General features: G+C 42.6%; 1 protein-coding gene across 7 annotated transcripts in view; it reads left to right on the top strand.

The window, feature by feature from the left end:
* Positions 1-20,435, top strand: part of DOCK7 (dedicator of cytokinesis 7) — a gene marked incomplete at its 3' end in the record, with an annotated part of 96,903 nt that overhangs the window by 62,690 nt on the left and 13,778 nt on the right. For 6 of the 7 annotated variants that reach the window (XM_082766526.1, XM_082766525.1, XM_082766524.1 and 3 more), the window contains exons 23-40: positions 1,437-1,526; positions 2,514-2,609; positions 2,734-2,874; positions 3,048-3,161; positions 3,668-3,838; positions 4,900-5,039; positions 8,692-8,861; positions 9,663-9,817; positions 10,712-10,894; positions 11,362-11,497; positions 12,634-12,730; positions 15,174-15,270; positions 15,748-15,882; positions 16,622-16,774; positions 17,529-17,687; positions 17,955-18,055; positions 19,057-19,249; positions 19,801-19,944. In XM_082766526.1, the coding sequence (XP_082622652.1) occupies positions 1,437-1,526; positions 2,514-2,609; positions 2,734-2,874; positions 3,048-3,161; positions 3,668-3,838; positions 4,900-5,039; positions 8,692-8,861; positions 9,663-9,817; positions 10,712-10,894; positions 11,362-11,497; positions 12,634-12,730; positions 15,174-15,270; positions 15,748-15,882; positions 16,622-16,774; positions 17,529-17,687; positions 17,955-18,055; positions 19,057-19,249; positions 19,801-19,944 (2,475 nt within the window). The remainder of the gene's footprint in view (positions 1-1,436; positions 1,527-2,513; positions 2,610-2,733; positions 2,875-3,047; positions 3,162-3,667; positions 3,839-4,899; positions 5,040-8,691; positions 8,862-9,662; positions 9,818-10,711; positions 10,895-11,361; positions 11,498-12,633; positions 12,731-15,173; positions 15,271-15,747; positions 15,883-16,621; positions 16,775-17,528; positions 17,688-17,954; positions 18,056-19,056; positions 19,250-19,800; positions 19,945-20,435) is intronic. The other variant, XM_082766527.1, reaches the window with a different exon arrangement.

The following is a 20,435-nucleotide window of genomic DNA, read 5'->3' as shown; positions in this document are numbered from 1 at the left end:
TGGTGATATGTTTGCAATGTACCCAGTTTGATTGCTTTTAAGGACTACAATTTGACTACTGTATGGCATGCAACATGTAATATTTCTTTCCTTTCCCAACTGCTTTCTATTACATGCTCAGGGTTTAGACCGCTCCAATTCCTGGGTAAACACTGGTGGTCCAAAAGCAGCCCCATGGGGATCCAACCCCAGCCCAAGTGCAGAGTCAACACAGGTGGTGTCTTCAGTAGAGGTTTTTCTGGCTTTGTTTTCCCTGATGTTTCCCTGTAGAATATCTTCTTTTCAGTATATACTCTGAATTTGGTGGTTTGCTTTTGCTTTTTTTTTTTTTTTTTTTTTTTTAATATTCCTTGAAAACTTCTTTGTGAGTTTTGTTTTATGAATTAGCATCTTCTCCCCCACCACCTCACTACACTGCATGAAAATCCTCAAAACGCGTGATTGTGTCCCCTCCTTTCATTTCAGTGGTTGCTGGTCTGTGAAATGTAAATGCTGTGACTGCTTTTCTTTTCTTTTTACCTTCTCTGTTTCTCGTTAACATTAGTTTCAGCTTCAGATGGAGCACATTTCTAAATGGGAACATCAATCACAGCTTCATAGTTTTGTCCATGTTTGCCATTCCTCTCAACGTTGTGAACCATCTTCCCATTTTCATCAAGCATTTAGTGTTCATAGTCACCTAGTCATGACTGTTTGAGTGGAATATTGTTAAACAAAAATTGATACACATGTGAAATTCTCTCTTGAAAGATGTAAATTTAAGTGCTGGAACCAGTGACTTGCTAGGTCCAATTTTATCTGTTCTGTGTTGCAAAGTATGAAAACTTTATAGCAGCTTCAGTCCAAAGACTTTAACTTATTCAGTCCCCATTGCCTGCTGCTTTCCACTGCATGGTTGCCTCGAACATACCTCTCAACTGTACTTGCTTTCAAGTTTACCAGTCTTCCAGAAATATTTAGACTGAGTTCATTTGCACTCATGGCAAATTATTTCCACGAGACATGGAGAGAACCTGAGTAATTTTCTGATTCTCTGTGCCAGTAGCAGCGTCGCCGTGGGGGCTGCATCCCCACGTGCTTGGTCTCTGGTAGAGTGAGAGGTATGGCACTGAAATTACGAGTATTACTTCCTTGACATATGCATGTTGATAAAATAGAATGATGAAAAGGTTTCATGCTTTGCAGCATTAAGTGTCTTTGTGCATAAGAACATGCAGTTATTTGAATAGCCTATATGTCAATAAGAAGTACTGTCATTTTGTTTAAACCAGATCTGTAAATGAGTAAGTCTTTGAGAATGCATAAAAAGGTGTAAAGACAGTAAAAGCCTACAGTTGGAACAGTATTTTTGTAAACGTACATTGTCCTTGAGCTGCAAAACACATCCACAGCAAACTTTAATGTCCTGTCATCATTCATTCATCTCCACTCCGTAGGCTACGGATCGAAGTTGTAATCGTATGTCTTCGCACACTGAGACGTCAAGTTTCTTACAAACATTAACAGGACGATTACCAACTAAAAAGGTAGATTTCAGTGAAGACAATTGATATTGTGGGGCAGGGAGGTCAAGTCATTCTGAAAACATGATGCAATCTATTCTTTTATTTATAGCCTGATCCTTTCCGAGGTCATTAGGATCTGCTGTTGCTTAGCACCTCCGAATGTCCAGGCTGTAGCGAATATGAAGTATTCTGACAGAGCTGAATTGGGAAAATTAAAATGAGCAGGAGTAGCTTGTCTGATTTAATGTCCATACTGTTTGGAGCCAAAGTATTTCTGGCTTTCAAAAAATATGAATAGCACTGTCTAGACATGTAAATGATACATCCTGCAAAATTACAGTGCGTTAGATGGTTAGCATTGCAAGTGTATGCTCAATCCAAAGTGTCTCCAGAAAGTGAAGGGGAGTTACTTGGGAAGTGCACTCCCTTAAAGGTGATGAGATCCTATTAAACAAGTCAGAAAGACAAAATGCCTGACTTTTTATGTAATGACAATGTGATCACTGACAGTGTCCAGTCTGTGGATTGGTCCTCCCAAGAAAAGAAATCAAAAAGCTGGTTCTTAGTGCCATGTTTCTTTCTTACTGTTTTAAGGCCTTTCTCACAGTAAACATACATCTTTGTACAAATTGCTTTATATGTCCACTTTTTACTCCCTTTTCCTGCAAAAATCAGACCAGGCAGAAAGGTAGACTTTTAAAATGAACTAATTTGAGCACCAAACTTTTTTTTTTGGGTGGGTGGAAAAATTCTTTTGACACTTGAAATTCGATTTCGGAGCAAGCTGCTGTGAAACGTTTCTCACATCACATATCATGACATCATCCTTCATTGTTAGTTGGGGATTTCTTTAAGGGATGCTGCCACTGCCGTCATGTTCTCAGTTATTATTTTGCTTAACCTCATTGTTTGCCATACTTCCCATGGATCGTGCTACCATTTCTCATGCGGACTGTTTTGTGAGCTGATGGTGAGGCTCGGACTAACTCTGGATTTGCATCTGTGTAGCTTTTTCACGAAGAGCTGGCCTTACAGTGGGTTGTGTGCAGTGGGAGCGTGCGGGAGGCAGCGCTGCAGCAGGCCTGGTTCTTCTTCGAGCTGATGGTGAGCAAACTGGAAACACTTTGCTTATTGTCTTAAAATCCGTAGTTTAAAACACAAGCAGCAACAATTGAGCTTCCCTCCTTCATTTCTGCAAGTGACTCCACTGTAATTTATATTCCTATAGGTGAAGAGCATGGTGCATCATTTGTATTTTGCTGACAAACTGGAGGGTTCGCGAAAGCATCGTTTTCCTGAGCGTTTCATGGATGATGTAAATGCTTTGGTCAGCACAATTGCCGGTGATATAGTCTCTCGGTTTCAGAAGGTAATGGCAAACAATTAAAGTGAGCGCAGGTCAGAGCTTAGGCACCAGACCTCCTGCATATTGTTTGCTGGTGCCTAGACCAGGAATTGTCATTTGAACACATGATATTACCATACTACTGCTCAGTGTGCTCTTTGTCATTTTCTTTCCTATTTTTTTTTCCTTTTCTCTAGGACACAGAAATGGTTGAAAGGCTCAATACCAGTCTCGCATTTTTCCTCAACGATCTATTGTCTATTATGGACAGAGGATTTGTTTTTAGTCTTATTAAGACCTGCTACAAACAGGTGAATGCAGATAAGTATTATGACTCAGCTGAGAACTGTAGCATAGCCTATTATTCTAACTTTTCTAGGACAGACAGTGAAGTATGAACACATAAATTTTCTATTCAGGTCTCTAGAGCAAGCAGGCATTCCTGGTGGTTTGCAGTTTACACCCCTCTGATTACACTCTTACATGTGAATTAAGCGTAACTCCCTTGGGTCAATGGATGTGCAGCGTGAAGGAGGAATTATTCCCTCTGCTCATCATGTTCAGAGTAACTGAACCAAAATTTAGTGGGAGGTTTTGTTAGGGAGCTCAGGCTACCATGTTCTTTTTCAGTGGGCCTGTCAAGCTTAATCAGTAGCAGCACAAAGAAGTGATGTGGATGTGATCATTTAATGATATCAAGTTCTTTAGTTCTTGCTTTGGAAGTGGTTTTTGGGAGCAGTGATGGGACTGGGGAGCTGGGGCTGCACTTATACTCTGTTTTGGTGCTGACCGCAGTCTTATGGGTTAAACTTTCCAGGTGTCAACAAAGCTCTATAACATACCGAACCCAAGTAACCTGGTATCTTTGAGGCTGGACTTCCTTCGCATCGTTTGCAGCCATGAACACTACGTGACCTTGAACTTACCCTGCAGCTTGCTCACACCACCTGCATCTCCATCACCATCGGTGTCTTCAGCAACGTCTCAGGTACCCTGGTGACAGGCATCCTTTGTGAAGATGCAAGTTGAGCTCTGTTCTGAGGCTTAAATCATAGGAGGCAGATGTATCGCCTGCATTTTCAGTCTCTGGCTGCTAGTATTGGAAACGTTTATTTAGAAATTAACTTCAAGAAAGAAAGAACAGGTGAACAGCTAAGTGCACAAACACAGCTCTCACTTGAAAGGCCCCATTGCCAATGACATGCTGGGGAAAGGTTGCATTGGAAGGTGTGAGTTATGTGTGGAACAGGCTCGGGAAACTGTACAAGAGTTGCTGGCAGTCTGGGTGATGTGGGTTTGGATACAGCAATCTTGGTTTTACTTCTTCCTGCAATATCTTGAACCTCTATGTGGGTTTCAGCAGTAAAAGCTGGAATTGTCTCTGACATCGAAACTTTGAATGTTGCAGGCAAGTGTTAACAGTTTTTCCTGCCGTTTTTCCTGCTGTGTAGATTTTGACTTATTTGGTCTTATAATGTAAAAAAGTAAAAGCCATATCCATATTCCTGTAGTGTCCAAACATCCTTCTGTTCCTAGGTACATAGCCCCCTTCCATATTATGCATGAATGTAAATGAGCTATTAAAAAAACTTTGTGTAGTGTTGCCCTTTTCTTAGAAAACAAGGGGCTGGCTTTCTGTGCACTGTAGTAATTTGAATTAACAAGTATGTCATTCAATCGGATTAATTAGTTGAAAAATTAAGTAAACTAAATCAAATTAAAGTGTTCTTAAGCCTGAATAAAAGCATCCGTACCTGAGTTAAAAGTTTAACTAATCCACTTTTAAAGGTTATTTGGCTTAACTTCCTTAAGGCTTGCCCTATAGGTGAGAAGGCAATAATGACAAACAGAATTAAGAGGAGAGCTAGTAAGCTTGGATGTAGTGTAAGTAGATGTGCCCAGATCCAAACAAAAAGGAAGTGAAAAGGTAGTTTACATGGAATTATCTTTAATTCTGAAAACTGCTTCTGATGTGTTTCACAGACTTTATCTCTCTGTGTTCTAAGAGGTCTTATTATGCAACTTCTGAAACTTGATTTTTTTCCACAGAGTTCTGGGTTCTCCACAAATGTCCAAGACCAGAAGATTGCAAACATGTTTGAATTGTCTGTGCCTTTCCGCCAGCAGCACTACTTGGCTGGGCTTGTGTTAACAGAACTGGCTGTCATTTTAGATCCTGATGCAGAAGGGTAAATCTTTACAACTTTTCTCTCCCAAGAGTTTTCTGTAATTCCAAGTAAATGGTGGATAACAACCAAGTTCTGGTCTGACCAGAATTGATTTATATTTGTGAGCTGAGAAGGTGAGAAACCTATTCTTTAACTCTGAGAATCTTCTTCCTCCACGCCCCTTGTATTTCTTACTTCCTTACCACTGATGCTGTAAACATGATTCCAATCACGTTTTTCCAGCTAAGAAAAAGGCAAAGAGGTTCCTACTGGAGCCCCCAGCTGGCCACAAGGGCACCTCTGGAGCTCTAAGAGGAAAACAGCTATTCTCAATTGTAACAAAAAGATAATTCTCAACATGCAGGAAGTCTCTGGTGCTGCTGGTTTTAAATGTTGTAATGCATTTTGCCTGTGGCCCTCCCAGCTCTGTATAAACATAAATTATGCATCAGTGAGAGCCCTGTGGGTTACATAAATAGATGAATAGAGTCAAGCACGCAGAGTTTGTCAGTGACTTGCCTGGGTTGTGCAGCAAATAATTTTCTGAAGTAGGAGTGTAGCCTGTAGTCCTGACAGCCAGTCTGTTACTTGTGTTATTTAGGGCTGTAGTCTGCCTAACTGCTTTAAAATGGATTTCAATGGAAATTATTGATTGCTTCTGCAGTCCTAAGTTCTCTCACAGCCATTTTCTCAAGGTGGACCCAGAAATAATCAGCAGAGTCGACAAATACTGATAATTCATGGGTAATTCTGCCCCTTTACAAAGCAGTATCAGGAGTTAAACATTAATTCTGTTTTCTGTTGGAGAAGAAAGTGATGCCATAAATGAGAATATTTTCTTGTATATGTACATAACACACTGTACTCCCGTTTGTTTGGTCTGAATTGGAAAAAGCACTAAATCTTTACCTATACACTGTCTGCAGAAATCCTTTTTGTAGCATAGGAACATCTTGCTCCCTGGTTAAAAATCAGGTCCTGTCTCTGTTCATATTTGCTCACTCTTCACAAACTTTCTGTTCTCACATACCCGCTTCTTGAGCTCTCTCATCTTGATATTCTAAACCCTTAGCTTGGACTTGGATGGTAATCTTTGCCCAGAAGCACAAAGGAGCTGTCAGTATCATCTTGGTCATCTCCCCTGGGGATACAGCTCTTGTCGTGAACCCTGTGTAGACAGAAAAAGTCCACTGATAGTGGTTCAGCACTGGAGATCGATTTTGCCCAAAGCTCCTGAATTTTGGTGAAGATGTGTATCAGTAGTGCATTCATTTGTTATGATTTCCCAGAACGACTTGTAGCTTGCAGCCTGTTAACTGTTCTCAGGGTTAAACCTTCTGCCTGTGCCCTGATAAATGCACCACGTGAAGGATGTCAGTCTGTTAAGATCTGGTCTTCCCATGTCTGCAAAGAGTTTTAATGGCCCAGTAGGATCATTATCAGATTATTAGTAAAGGACGTAGACATGCTTGCCATTAAAATGTTTTGGCCACCCTTGGAAAAAGCTTGCAATAGTTCTCAGTTGCATTATTGTGCAGCAGGAATGGAAAGAGATGTCCATCTAGTTGCTTATTGCATTAGAGCTTTGCCTTAGGTCTTGATAAGTGCAGAATCTTAGGTCTTAGGTCTTGATAAACGCAGAGCCTTACATTTATTCTCTCCTTGATCTTTTTTGTTCCATTAGCAAAATAAGTTACATTTTAGCTCACCCATTTTACTAGAGCTCCTTGGATTCCCTTGGACAGAAAAGCCTGCAGTGTCCTTTTGCCTAAAGGTGATGCTTTAGTGAGACCCCTCTGCGCTAGGTGTTGTGCAATAAGAAAACATATTACAGTCCTACTCAGAGCACTTGCAGTCTAAAAGATGAGCCAGCATGTGGACGTGACAAAGCAGCTGAACTTGACAGGTGCAGAAGTGGAAAACAGAGAGTGAGGTCAGGCAGCTAGAGCCTGAAGAGATTTTCTCTGCACTCAGTGCTGTGATGCTTTGATTGTTCGAGCATAATAATAATTATTGCTCATTTCATAGCGCCTACGTTGCCCATAATGAGCAACGTTACAGGTCAGAAGTGGGAAAATCAAAATTTGGCCCTCAGTATTCACTGACAGACGTCGTTTTTCCAGAAGTGTGTGTTGTTGACCCAAATTCATGCCAGGGCTGAGAAGTCAGAGGGGCCGGCTGGAAGGCGGCAAGGTCAATTCATTGCATTATCAGCCAGAAAGATTAGCAGGTCACATTTCCTCCCTGATACAGATCAATCTACTGCAGTACCTGTTCTGTTCAGGAAAAGGGGGAAAATATCCATGTAGCCCTAGGTTTTAATGACATTGCCTTGTCTGAATGTGTTTTCCCTGTAAACACATTCCCCTCCATGGCCTGCAGGATAGCTTCCTTTCAACTGTTTACACGTGGCCTAGATCCCATTCCTTCAGAATAACACAAAGACTTTTCTTTAACCTTAATTTGAAGGAGTCAGTCTGTTAAATTAGCATCTCCTTCCTAGTTGTTTAAGATCTCATTGGTAATGCAAACAAGCAATTGTAGGAATTATCTCAGCTTGATTAAAAAAACAACACAGAAGTGTAGATGCAACTAGCTAATGTCCTCCTAACCTCTACTGATGTCGTTATAATCATTTTAACCCCCAGACAGCCCAGCCAGAATCTCTCATCTTTTTTAACCAGAACTCAACTCTACTTTTCAGGTAAAGTGGATACTGCCTGAAATTCGGCCCTTGTTTTAATACCTCAGGTTTGAACACTGAAGCTTATGTTTTGCTACTGCATAATGTATGAGCTTCCTTGGCTGCTTCATGCATGGGGTAGAGTTGTCTTCCTGGGCTGGTTTGCCTCCAGAAGCAAATAGCCGTAGAGCCACACGCTGTTTGCTCTGGGAGAGTTTTGCCTCTGCGTGGTGGCTGAGGGGATTGGAAGGAGCAGAGCGAGTTCTTGAGAGATTCAGAGGAGTTTGTGTTCACAAGCTGTGAGCACCAAGCGGGCTCACGCAAGGTGTCCTGTAAAGTGGTGCTGGGGCTCTGCCGTGATTTGCATCTTAATAATAGGGAAGACCACTTCTTGCTGTTTTTTTCCTTCTACCCCTCCATTTCTTTGACATTTCTAATTCAGAGTTACTGATCTGTAGGCTACTGTTTTGGCTGAATAATTGCATGGGGGTTCAGGGAACTGAGGCAGAAACTTACTGATCATTTGATAAAAGCAATGTTCTGTCTTAGGAGGGCTTTTCTCTGTAAATAGTGTTAAATAGAAACAAAAAAAAGAACACTACAAATAGTTTCATTAAACCCCCTGTCCTCTCAAGTTTCTCTCCCTGTCTTCTCTACTCTCCAGGTTCTCCTAACATTCTCCAGTTGATTCAGTCCTTCAACATAGCAGAAGCTGGGGCTTTGTTTTTTTTTATGGAAGATATGAGTGTTGGCATTACATTGCGTGTGCACCTCAGCAAGATATTTTTGTACATTTTATGTGGCATGGGCAAAAGCCAGCCATTTGTAAAATCCAGGGGAGATCAAAGAATACGCGTAATGGCGGTTTAAGTGAAGTTAAAAATAAAAAAGGGGGATTTTTTTTTTCTTTTTTTGAAACCTCTCAGTTACAAAGTATAGTTTGCTTTGAAGGTATTAACTAATCTGTGTGACCCAACTCTCTTTTAACAGTTTATTTGGATTGCATAAGAAGGTCATCAATATGGTACACAATTTACTGTCCAGTCACGACTCGGATCCGCGGTACGCTGACCCGCAGGTAAAGGCCCGGGTTGCAATGCTGTACCTACCTCTGATTGGCGTGATCATGGAAACCGTGCCTCAGCTCTATGACTTTACAGGTATTTTACATTCTGTGCCTTGAATATTCATCTGCTCACAAGATTTGAGTGTTGTCTTTTTTTTTTCTAAAATTGAACAACAAATCCCTTTGCTGTTGGGTGAGTTTGTTTGTATTTCTGAAGTATTCAGAACTTTGACATGTTTTTGAAACCACACTTGCAAAATATATCCAACAATATATCCAAGTTCAACAACTGCACACTCAAAAGCTGCATTTGCCTACTTGTTTGCATGAATTAAAAAACTAGCAGTGCATTTTAGTTGCCATCTGGCTGTTGTCTGTATGTGCCCAGCCAGCCTCCCTGCTCTGACCTGGCTAAAATATCATCCCATGTACTCTACAAGTCTCAGAAAAATTGCAGAGGATGAGCAGACTGTGCTCTATCAGCAGCTCATTTCAGGTGTGCTTTGCACAGTGTCCTGCAGAACCCCAGAGGTGGGATGCATCAGTTTAGGGCAAGGGAGTCTGCTCTAGAGGAGTTTCAAACTGGGAGTCATCGCTGTCCTTTGAGTTTGATGACACAGTAAAGCTCCAAGTAAGGATTTGGAGTGGAGTATTCAAAGTTGTAAAAGTTTTCAGAAGGGTTCTGGTTACTGAGGTTGTGTAGGTTGCATTTGAAGATGGTTATTTTCTTTGCTTTGCATATTCTCATATAATAGTCAGTCCTGTATACCTGCAGGACCCTATCTGTGAGTGTGATGATTTTCAGTTTGCATTCACAGCTAGTTCAATGAAACGAGTGCTGGGGAGAGACACTTGGAATTTGGGGATTAACTGGGATGCACGTGTTTCTTGGCAGAGAGTCACAACCAGCGAGGGAGGCCAAGCTGCGTCGCTGTTGATGATTATGAAAGCGAGGGTGGCAGCATGATAAGCCAGACAGTTGCCATGGCCATCGCAGGAACATCGGTCCATCAGCTCGCCCGGCCCAGCAGTATTATACTCTCCTCATCGGTACAAAGCTATCCTACCTATTCCTTGACCCTCAGCCTATGTCAACAAGCAAATATTTACACATGCATGCCCTGTAGGGCTGATCAGTGAGCGGTAGGGACTCATATCAGTTTGTAGATTTGGGTGTCACACAGGGAGGCAGAGGGTGAAAGACAAGTGGGAACAAATCACGTTTGCATGTTGCTGTGCCCTTCTCATAGGGTGTATAATTAAACGCCAAGCAGGAATAAAAATCAACAAACGTCAGAAAATGGAAGCATTTTCTGATAAAGATTCTCTTTTTCTGGGACAATCTGATAAAAGCTCCACAAAGTGCAATGGCCAATCATAAGTTCTAAGTGAAAGATCTAAGTCCCACCTAGCTGAAGACATAAATGGGCCATTTTAACCCATAAATGGGCTGTTCTCTGCACAGGGGAGGGAATCCAACAGATTCTGGTAGCAGGCAGGTCCTTCCATTTCTTTACTCCTGCCTCAGGACCCTATTTTGCTGTTACATGCACTCAGAGTGAAATACTGTTCTGGATGAGACCCAAGTACATACATGAGAAGATGAGCGGAGCCCCTCTGTTAACCTGCTGCATGTTATTAAAGGCATCTGGAGGGAAGTGGGTCTTTGCTGGCTGAACAGAAAGTCATCCCTATAACGTGATGAGTTTGCTTCAGACATATTGTGGCAGCTTGAGTCCTGAGGTTTGTGTGTCCGTGGGCTCCACTGAGCTGTTAGGTTGAGAAGGAGAAATGTGTATCTCCTAATTGTTAGTAAGAAACATCTATTTCCTATCTGGTAATTATTTAGGCCAGAGTGGCAGCTTGTGAAGATCCTTTTAGCGAGGATTCAAGTGTTTGGACATGAAATCCAGTGTGGCAAATGTCTTCACCTGTCTGTTTCAGAGTGGCAGGCAGCACTCCACCTTCTCGACAGAGTCCAGCCGCAGCCTTCTGATCTGTCTCCTGTGGGTGCTCAAGAACGCTGATGAAAGTGTCTTACAGAAGTGGTTCACAGACCTGTCAGTATTGCAGCTCAATCGCCTCCTGGATTTGCTTTACCTTTGTGTATCCTGCTTTGAGTACAAGGTACTGCTATTTAAACCTTCCCAAGTTTCTTCTAAGGCTTGCAGGGGAATTTTACATGCTACTCCTTTGCACAATTCCAGAAAGGCATTTCCTGCTCTCCCCAAAGTATTTCCTGTAATCTAAATCCCAAGGCTAAGCATTTCTCTGTGCAACCTCTAGCCTTCTTCCACGTTAACTTTTCAGCCATGTAAGTGTGTCTGACTCCTTCCATTTCTTAGGCAGTTTCTGCTGCTTGCTGCTCATGTGGGAACTGCTGCAGGGAAAGGGGATAGCTCTTGGCCATTTTGCTTGCTCTGTTGATGAGAGCTTTCTGTAGTGATGCTGGAGTCTGTGTAGATTATCTAGCTAGCAACTAAATCTGTGTTCCTTTCTTGCTGAATGTCTTTAGACAGGAAAGATATTTTGAGATGCTTAGAAAATAACCCAGCTTGAATGACTCTTCCCTCATTGTCATTTGAAACTTGCAGGGCAAGAAAGTGTTTGAAAGAATGAACAGTTTGACATTCAAAAAATCAAAAGACATGAGGGCCAAACTTGAAGAAGCTATTTTGGGAAGCATAGGGGCAAGGCAGGAAATGGTCCGAAGAAGCAGAGGACAGCTAGGTAAGTAAAGACGTCTTCTGTGCTCTACCCATTTTCCAAAAGCCACTACTCCCATCCCCAGTGATTACTTGCACGTGTCTGTGGTGTGGGATACTATCCATCAAAATCTGCAAAGAGGCCCTTAGAAAATGCCATTTCTAGTTTGAAGCATCCTTCACTGGGTCTGCAAAATCTCTGCTCATTTCTTGAGTTCAATCTACAGACAGCTGTTACTTGATTGCTTTGGTGTATGCGTGATCATGCCTCATTTATGGGATGCCACCTTCTAGTATGTCCTGTGCAGGGATCAGAGCGGAAGACAAACTCTCTGATCCATCCGAAAACATCTGGATATTTGTACTGAGTTAGTGAGACATAAAATAGTCAGTAGTTTGCATAACGTGTGCCTTGTGATGGTGCAATTTATTTTCTTTGAGAGAAAGAAGGGCCCAGGGATTAGGACAAGAATCAGAACTGGCTACAGGCGTCCTGATACATGTTAGCCCTTATTATGGGCTACATTGAATAAATATTTTAGAGGCATAATTAATGAATCATTTCAGAGAGATGGAGACTTTTGTACTTTTTTTTTTTTTTTTTTCCAAATCTGGCCCTCATTGTCTTTATCACTTACCTGGGACATTGCATGGTGAAATTCCCCTGCCCTCCCAGCAGTGACAATAAGGATAGAAAGGCTGTAAGGTAGGAAAGGGGGATCTCAGAACCATCGTGGAGACACTACAGTGTGTGAGCTGAGGACAGCAATGTCACACTGCAGAGGTTGCCATACATCGGCCCCTTATGTAGCCCAAGGAAGGGGCTTTTCTGAGCAGCCCTGTTAGCTCCCTCCCTGATTTGAGTATCTCAGATGCCTCTCTCTGTTAGCTCCGTAGTGAGCTGCTTTGTGGCAGCACACAGAGTGGTCTGTGTTGTTCATTGTTCTCTGGGATGAAAACTACTGCAGGTGAAGTTGTCTCTCAGGCCACTTAGCACAGACAGAATTAGAGGCTATATAAACATCTTGGGTGAGTGCCATGGCCTCAGGCTCTAAGAAGTTATAGTTCGCTCTCAGCTGTCATTGTGAACAATCTAGAGTTGCTACTCATGCAAAAAAATTAATATTAGATGACTGCTGTTGTTTTAATATTGTCCCACAGAGAGAAGTCCTTCTGGGAGCGCATTTGGAAGTCAAGAGAATTTGAGATGGAGAAAGGATATGACTCACTGGCGTCAAAACACAGAAAAGCTAGACAAGTAACTCTGCCTTATCCTTCTACTTTCACAATGTCACACTGCCTATGGTTATGCAGGGTCTCTTTCCCCATAGAAGGTCAATGGCAGCAGTCCACTGAGCTCTCATGTGAGCACGTTTGGGCCCTCAGCTGGAGCAGGGCTGGCAGTGTGCAAATAACTTTTAGTCTAACACTGCCTCGTCTAACTCCTTTTTCACTGTCCCTTGCTTTCTTAGTATTTTAAAACAAGATTAAAAAAGACTGATACAAGTCCATTGCCTTCTTAAAATCCTGTAGTAAGCTGTAATTTAGAGAGAAATCCATGAACAGTAGTCACAGATAGCAGATATATCTCATGTCATATTTCCTTTATTCCATAAGAGCATTCTGGAGTTCTCAAAGCTCACTTTCCTTTCCTGTCCTAATCCATCACTTTGATTGTTTTTCCACATGTGCTGTGCTTTTAGAAGCCACAAGCCAGCCAGGTACTGTAGCATTGGTGTGCAGTTCTTATAAATTGCTATTTTGTACATCTGCAGACTCAATCATCACAGCCTTGTTTGTGATGCTTGGCAGAAGTTTTCAGTGTGTGTGTGCAACTGGTTGGAATGAGTTCTTTTTGCTTACTACACTCGTTTCCTTTAAAATTCCCTCTCTTGGTGTGGTTTAATCCGGAGGGCTCAGGAGTTGTGTATGAGCTTTGCTGTGCTTGTTTTCTGTTTCCTCAAATTGCAACCTTCAGTCACCATCCTCCCAGCAAAAGAATTGTTCCTAGTTCTAGGAATGCAATCCTCGCCCAAGGGAAGCTCTGAAGAAACTGGGGAGTGGGGTCCTCAGAGCCAGGTTGGAGATCAGGCCAAATTTTATCTACAAAAACAGAGTGATGATTCCTGGATTTGAAAGTACATCTTCACAGCTTCTAATTGCTGTGTCCAAGACAAGAACATAATCTCTCATTACATCAAGTAGTGGCTTTTTGTCTGAGACAAAAACCAAGTCCGATTGAGGCATCAGGAAAGCCAAAAGACCAGTGTGTTTCAACCTGCTGATGAAGTGACGTAGGTATAAGTTCCACTGTGGTACAACTCCAGAGCTGTTGGCAGAGTTGCACCAGAATAAAATTTGGCCTGCAGAACTCACCAGTTGCTAGCACTGGGTCTGAGCCCCTCTCCTCTTCCCAGAAGGACTTCATGTTAAACAGCTGGGGAATACCACAGCGATTAAAGGATGGTATCTCAGGATGGTGTCTCGCCCCTCAGAAGAATGCGCTCAGATAACTCTGGAAACCTGCTTTTTAACCCATGCTTGCTCACTGTGAGCCTAGAGCCATCACACCCACCTCCCCCTGGTAGCCGTGACACTGCAGGCGTGCCTTGCATGCATAGGTCTAGCCTGACCCGTTGAGATCTGCCAAGCAAGACCTGTTTCACAGCGAGATATTGTGCACAGCTAATTGCAGGTGGTATTTAATGCAGGCGGTACAATTTTATGTAGGGCCATGCCCCAAGCCTTCGTATTCTGGAATCTGAAGAGCAGATAATTGTGTATGGCCCAGCTCCCAGGGGAAGCAGTGTGGGGCAGAGGAGGGTTGCTGCAATGCCAGTTCCAGGAACACTTTGAGCTGAATCAGCTGAGTCTTCCGTGTGTGTTCTGCTTGGATTTTGTCAGTTCTCATGGGTCACACCCCCTGCGCTATTTGGCCTGCCTTGAGTCTGTCAGATAGCACCTGCATAGGGCGAGCTGTCATTGGGCTCTTTAAATACACTGCTTGGTCCTTGCCAAATGCAGCTCCTGTCACTGAAATTGGGAGATTTCTGCTGAATTCCTGGGACCCCCGGTGTGAGTTGGTGTATGAACTTTGTAAGCCTTTTGAGAAAAGTGAGTGCCTGTCATTTACCAGCAAAACTGTGTATTTTTGTTGTTCTTGGAGAGGAAGATATTCTTCAACAACTGTAAGATAATGTAGCATAAAAAAACCACAAAGATCACACCTTCACAGTATGCACTCTGTGCTACAAGCAGTTTCGCTGCTGGGATCAGCAGTGCATAAATACCAGCTCGTGCAGCACCACCTTGTGTCCATAGCCTTTAACGTGAGCCCATACGTTCTGGTCCTGGTTGTGCCGTTGCATGCCTTACAGTGCTTCTAAACCAGTTTTGAGTTGGACTTCGATTCTAAATCATTGTTGTGCTCCTGGAAGAGCAGTGAAGTGTCAGAAAGTAGCGTGATCTCTGCTGAGCATGATGACTGTAAATCACGTGTAAGTTTGTAAACGTTAAAAAGCAAGTCTTTCTTCCTGTCCTCTTAATGGGTGCACTAAAATATCCTTGTAGTGTTGTCCAGTATAAATACGTGCGTTGTAACCAGGGGCTTCCTGCTAATGAGAAAATATATTTGAAAGGGGAATGTGCAGGTCTGTTTCTTAAGCAGGAAGTAATTTTATTGCTTTCTTTTCTCTGAATAGATCCAGGGCAGAGATAGAACATGAAGCACTTATTGATGGAAATCTTGCAACGGAAGCAAACCTCATTATTTTGGATACGCTGGAGATAGTTGTACAGGTAAGGATGATAAAAAAAACAGAGATGTAAGAGCATTAGGATCACCTGGCCAGGCAGCAGTTACTCAATTAGAGTGGCAGGAAGGTTTTGTTTAACTGAATGCTGTCAGAACTGTTCAAGTCCACTGTTTCGGTACGGGTAGGGTTTTGTCCCAGTTTCGTGGCTTTTCCAGGAATCCCAAGCTTGCACTCTGCACCTGAATCATGCCCCTCGAGGACAGCTACATTCTTTCCCTTTAGTATAGCAAGGTCCCACAGGGTCAGAGGCTCACTGGATGGAAAGCACCATCATTCCCCAAGCTTCAGCTCATGGGTCAGGTTTTCATCATCTGGGGTTGATTCAGAAATGTGCCTGTTATGCAGGCCCAGCTAAGTGGGTAATTTCTCCATGCCAGCTTTTTTTCTTGGCAGAGTTCTTCCTGCCCCGTCAGGAGGTTTGCTTTTGCTCATATGCCTTTTGGTTTACTTTTGTCTGCAGACTGTTTCTGTGACGGAATCCAAAGAGAGTATCCTCGGTGGAGTGCTGAAGGTGCTTCTGCATAGCATGGCCTGCAACCAAAGTGCACTTTATCTCCAACACTGCTTTGCCACACAGAGGGCATTGGTCTCAAAGGTGAATTCTCTGCAGATGCTGTAATATATCCAGAGCAGTACTGATGGAAGACAGGACTGTTTTTTTGCTTTGCATTGGTGTCACTTCATCAAACATTTATTGTGTTGTGCAGTACTAATTTTCAGGAAATGGGGTCTAGAGGTGGATAAAGCCTGAATGGTTTTCATGATAGGTGCCTGTATCTTTGCACTTTGCATTTGATGGCTGTGCACAGAGGTACAGTTCACAAAGGCTGAGTGTGCTGTGGGATCCTGCTGGCAAGCTGTAAGTAAAGGTACTGGCAGAGTGGCACTGGCAGCTATAAGTAGAGGTACGGCAGAGGTATGTAGCTAGTAGGCAGCACAAAGAACAGATGGAATTAAGGATGACTCTCACTTAGAATTGATCTTTTATTTCTTATTGGGACCGTAGCTTAAACAATTTATCTGTTTCTGTAGATATACAGCTCAAAGTTTTAAGCCTGAGTTTTTGGAATTGATGTAAATCAGTCCAAGGGTGGAGCAAGGTGCAGGGGGGAGGAGGTAAAATTATTCGTCTTCCTGTGCTGCCAGTGACTCTGCTTTTGTCTAACTGTAAAAGTGAAGTGACTCAAATTAGCACAATCCCCCTCAAACTAGAGGGTGTTAGACTTCATCTAATGCTGGTGTATGCTCACTGCTGAGGATCACCGTGGCATTTTTGTACAAGTGTTTGTTTCTGTCTGTCCAGGCAGTAGTTTTCTCATGTGCTGTTTTTCCAGTTCCCTGAGCTGCTGTTTGAAGAAGAGACTGAGCAGTGTGCAGATCTGTGCCTGAGGCTCCTGAGACACTGTAGCAGCAGCATCAGCACAATACGGTCACACGCGAGTGCCTCGCTTTACCTTTTGATGAGACAAAACTTTGAGATTGGCAATGTGAGTATCTTGCTGCCCTGCTTTAGGTTATTATATGTAAACTGTCCGGGTCTGCAGGGTGGAGCACTCTGTATTCATGAGAAAGATAAGCTGTTGGAAGGCTTATCATCTAGACAAGCATGAAAGTGAGTTAGAAATATTGGGATTTTGGTTTTACTCAGATGTTGCTAATCTTTCATTAGATCTTGGGTTGACTAACCCACGTTGCTTCAAAGTGTCAAGAGAATTCTCAGCCTTAACTCTTCCCTTAACTCTTCCAGTTGTTGTCTTGCAAGCACCCACATTGCTGTGTATCACAAAGGGGCACACTTTGATTACAGTCCCCTATGCTGAGCAGCAGAGCTGGAGGGGCTCACTGCTCTTAGGCCCAGGAATAGGTAGCAGTGAGTTCACAGTAACTCCAGATTTTAGGCTAGATCAGCCAAAAAGGAAGTGCCTGGAATAAAGAGTTCATGAGAGGAAGCTGAGCATCATCTTGTTCAGGGTGCTTGAGAGGAGAAGAGGAAGAAGGAGAGAAAAATAAAACTTGCAGGAGAACCTTCACATGGAATTAAATGAAGCTGTCATCAGATTATGAAGCTAACAGCACCAGAAATTATTTTAATCACTATACTGAGACAGCCCTTTTCACAAAAAAAAAGTTTTCTTTTTTGTGTCAGATGTGTGTCTGGAGGAGGGTACAATGACTGATGTTGCAGCAAACTGCTGAGTATCTCCAGGTTGTTGAAATGCAGTAACAATTTCTCTGTTACAGAACTTTGCCAGAGTGAAAATGCAGGTGACCATGTCTCTCTCATCCCTGGTGGGGACATCCCAGAATTTCAATGAGGAATTTTTGCGACGTTCCCTGAAGACTATTTTGACGTATGCTGAAGAAGATCTGGAACTCAGGGAGACAACATTTCCTGATCAGGTAAAAGAAATACCACAAGAGAAGTGGCATGTAGTTCATTAGCAGGCTGGTCTTAAACTTCCTGTTCTACGGCTGGAATTTGCATACATTCCCAGAAGGAGGTACATTTTTTTTAATGACCGACCTGAGTACATATAACTCAGCTCCTTGATTAATTCTGACAGCAATGTAAACACACAAAGGTTCAGAGGAACTCTGACCCCGACATAGCAGTAAGTAGCTTGATTCCCATTGCCAGTTCATTACAGCAGTATGTATTTTTTACAGGTCCAAGATCTCGTGTTCAACCTCCATATGATCCTCTCTGATACAGTTAAAATGAAGGAGCATCAGGAAGATCCAGAAATGCTGATTGACCTGATGTACAGGTAGAGCTCATAACTGTTGCACAGTAGGGACAGTAGATGTCAGTACTCCACCTGTTATTCCAAAAAGCTTCATACCTACAGCACTTCTCTGTTTACAGCATCAGGTGCTGTATTGCTGCAAACCTTGATTATGCATGTTTTGTTAGCAATTATTTTACTTTGAACTTAAACCTTTTTTGCATTGCTTGCCATGACTCACATTTCACTTGAAATCAACACAGCTAATTGCTGTTGGTTTTGGACTGAGGTGTTGTTCATTTGTGCCCTTACAGAGCATGGTTTGGAGCAATTACACAGCAGTTCCCGTCCTTGGTGCTCATGGAAAAATATGCACCTGTCTGTTGTGTTTCACTGTGATGTTCTTAGGTTTTGTATGATATTTGTGGAGCTTACTATGGATAAAGGTATTTTCCATTCCTCAGTAGTTTCTCACAATCTTGTCCTCCACCTGAGCAAAGGCATCTTTCCCTGCTTGCATCAGGAAAAACTTAAGAACCTCTCAGGGCCTACTTGGACAAAAGGCTGAACAGTGGTGGTACATGTGGTGGTCTCCATAGGCAAAAAATATTCCAGAGCCATGCTAAGAATCCAAACACCAAATTGTGTGGTATCATCTTCACAAATGGTCCTGAAGGCTTCCTAGAAGGCAGAGATTTTGTCGTAAGCAACCTGACAGGTCTGTTCCAATAGTACCACACCTCTGGCTTGCTACCTCTGGCTTTCTCCAAGTGAAATGTGAGTTTTGGTCAAGAGTTTCAGCGGTTACCCTTAAAAGCATTTTGCCATTACTAGGTAGCTCCAGTTGCTTGCCTGTGAGGAACTGGCTGAGAAATCTGTGACGTAGTTTAGGGTAATTTCCATCTGTACTGCTTACTATCTCATATATTTCTAGGTAGCCTAGCATTGAAGATGGTTGGTATTTAAGCAGAAGTAACTAAATACTAATTGCAAAGGTCTTTTTTTGGGTCTTTTTCTCTCTCTCTTTTTTTTTTTTTAATTAGGATTGCAAAGGGCTATCAGAATTCCCCTGACCTGCGCTTGACGTGGTTGCAGAACATGGCTGGAAAGCACTCAGAGAGGAGCAATCATGCAGAGTCAGCCCAGTGCTTAGTCCACTCCGCAGCCTTGGTGGCTGAATACCTAAGCATGCTTGAAGACCGGAAATACCTCCCTGTAGGGTGTGTTACATTTCAGGTAGGAGTTGTGCTATTTTTGTATTTTGGGGTTCTGTCATTGCTGCTATCTCCTATATGCCAGATACTGCTGTGCCTAGATACTCATGCAGCATTTACTCAGTTTATTTTGGGGAGAATGCATTACAGCAAGTTCAGAAAAACTTTTTTTTACGCTTAAAATCTGTCTTGGTTCCGCTGAGTAGACTGAATGAATCCAGTTCTTTTTATTTCTCTATGTAAGATGTCTTTTTTACCCTCTGTTTAGTCCAGCCTTTGTAGTGGGTGCAATTGTTCTGATGTAACTTATGCAAGTGGTTCCTGTGACTACTACCGTTAGGCAAGGCGCGACTGCGCAGAGCAAACAAGCACATACTGAGCTTTGAGCATGTAGGTGGTCCAGTACAATTAGCTTAAGCATGTGCTGAAGCACCCTGCTGGTTTGGTTCAGAAGGAGATGACATTAAATGCTCGTGAAAAATGTTAGCACTTGATTGAAAATCAGCTGGCTTTCAAAGTATTGACTGTTATTAAAATTGAGTTAAATATTTTATCTACATTATTTCTCCTTAGAACATATCTTCTAATGTTTTGGAAGAGTCGGCAGTTTCTGATGATGTTGTGTCACCAGATGAAGAAGGTATCTGTTCTGGAAAGTATTTTACAGAAGCTGGTCTGGTGGGATTGCTGGAACAGGCTGCAGCATCTTTCTCCATGGTAGACAACTTTAATTTCTTTCTCTATCTCCTTCAGCAATCTCATGTTGCTGGGCAATATCATGGAAAATATTTTCTCTATGAGTCTGTATAGCTCTATTGTAGCTGCTTAATTCGCATGGAGCATTGGGAGTTTTGGCGGTTCAAGACAGCTCAGTTTGCCCTCTCAAGTAAACTGCAGTGAACGGAGTCTGGAACCAAAGAGGGCTTTGTGTGTTTCCAGCGTCTTTCACTTCAGGACTGCCCATTTTGGAGTTCACAATAGGAGAGAAAGGCCATACTGTTTCTCCGTCTATTCGAAGAGAGTGGGCTGAGAGCTTTGTGTGAGCAGTGTTAATGAGCTAGTGGTAGTGTATCCATCTGAAACGAATGAAAGCAAGTGAATTATTTCCCACAGCATAATATCAAATATTCAGTGGGTTTAAGTACAAGCAGCTATAACTCCAGAGCAAAGACTCAGAACCGATGTTGTGGGCAGGCTAAGTTTCATGA

Source organism: Aythya marila, assembly GCF_965140915.1.
Source record: "Aythya marila genome assembly, chromosome: 8".
Classification (NCBI taxonomy): Eukaryota; Metazoa; Chordata; class Aves; order Anseriformes; family Anatidae; genus Aythya; species Aythya marila.
Note: the sequence above shows the minus strand (reverse complement) of the source record. Positions and strands in the feature narration are given on the sequence as shown.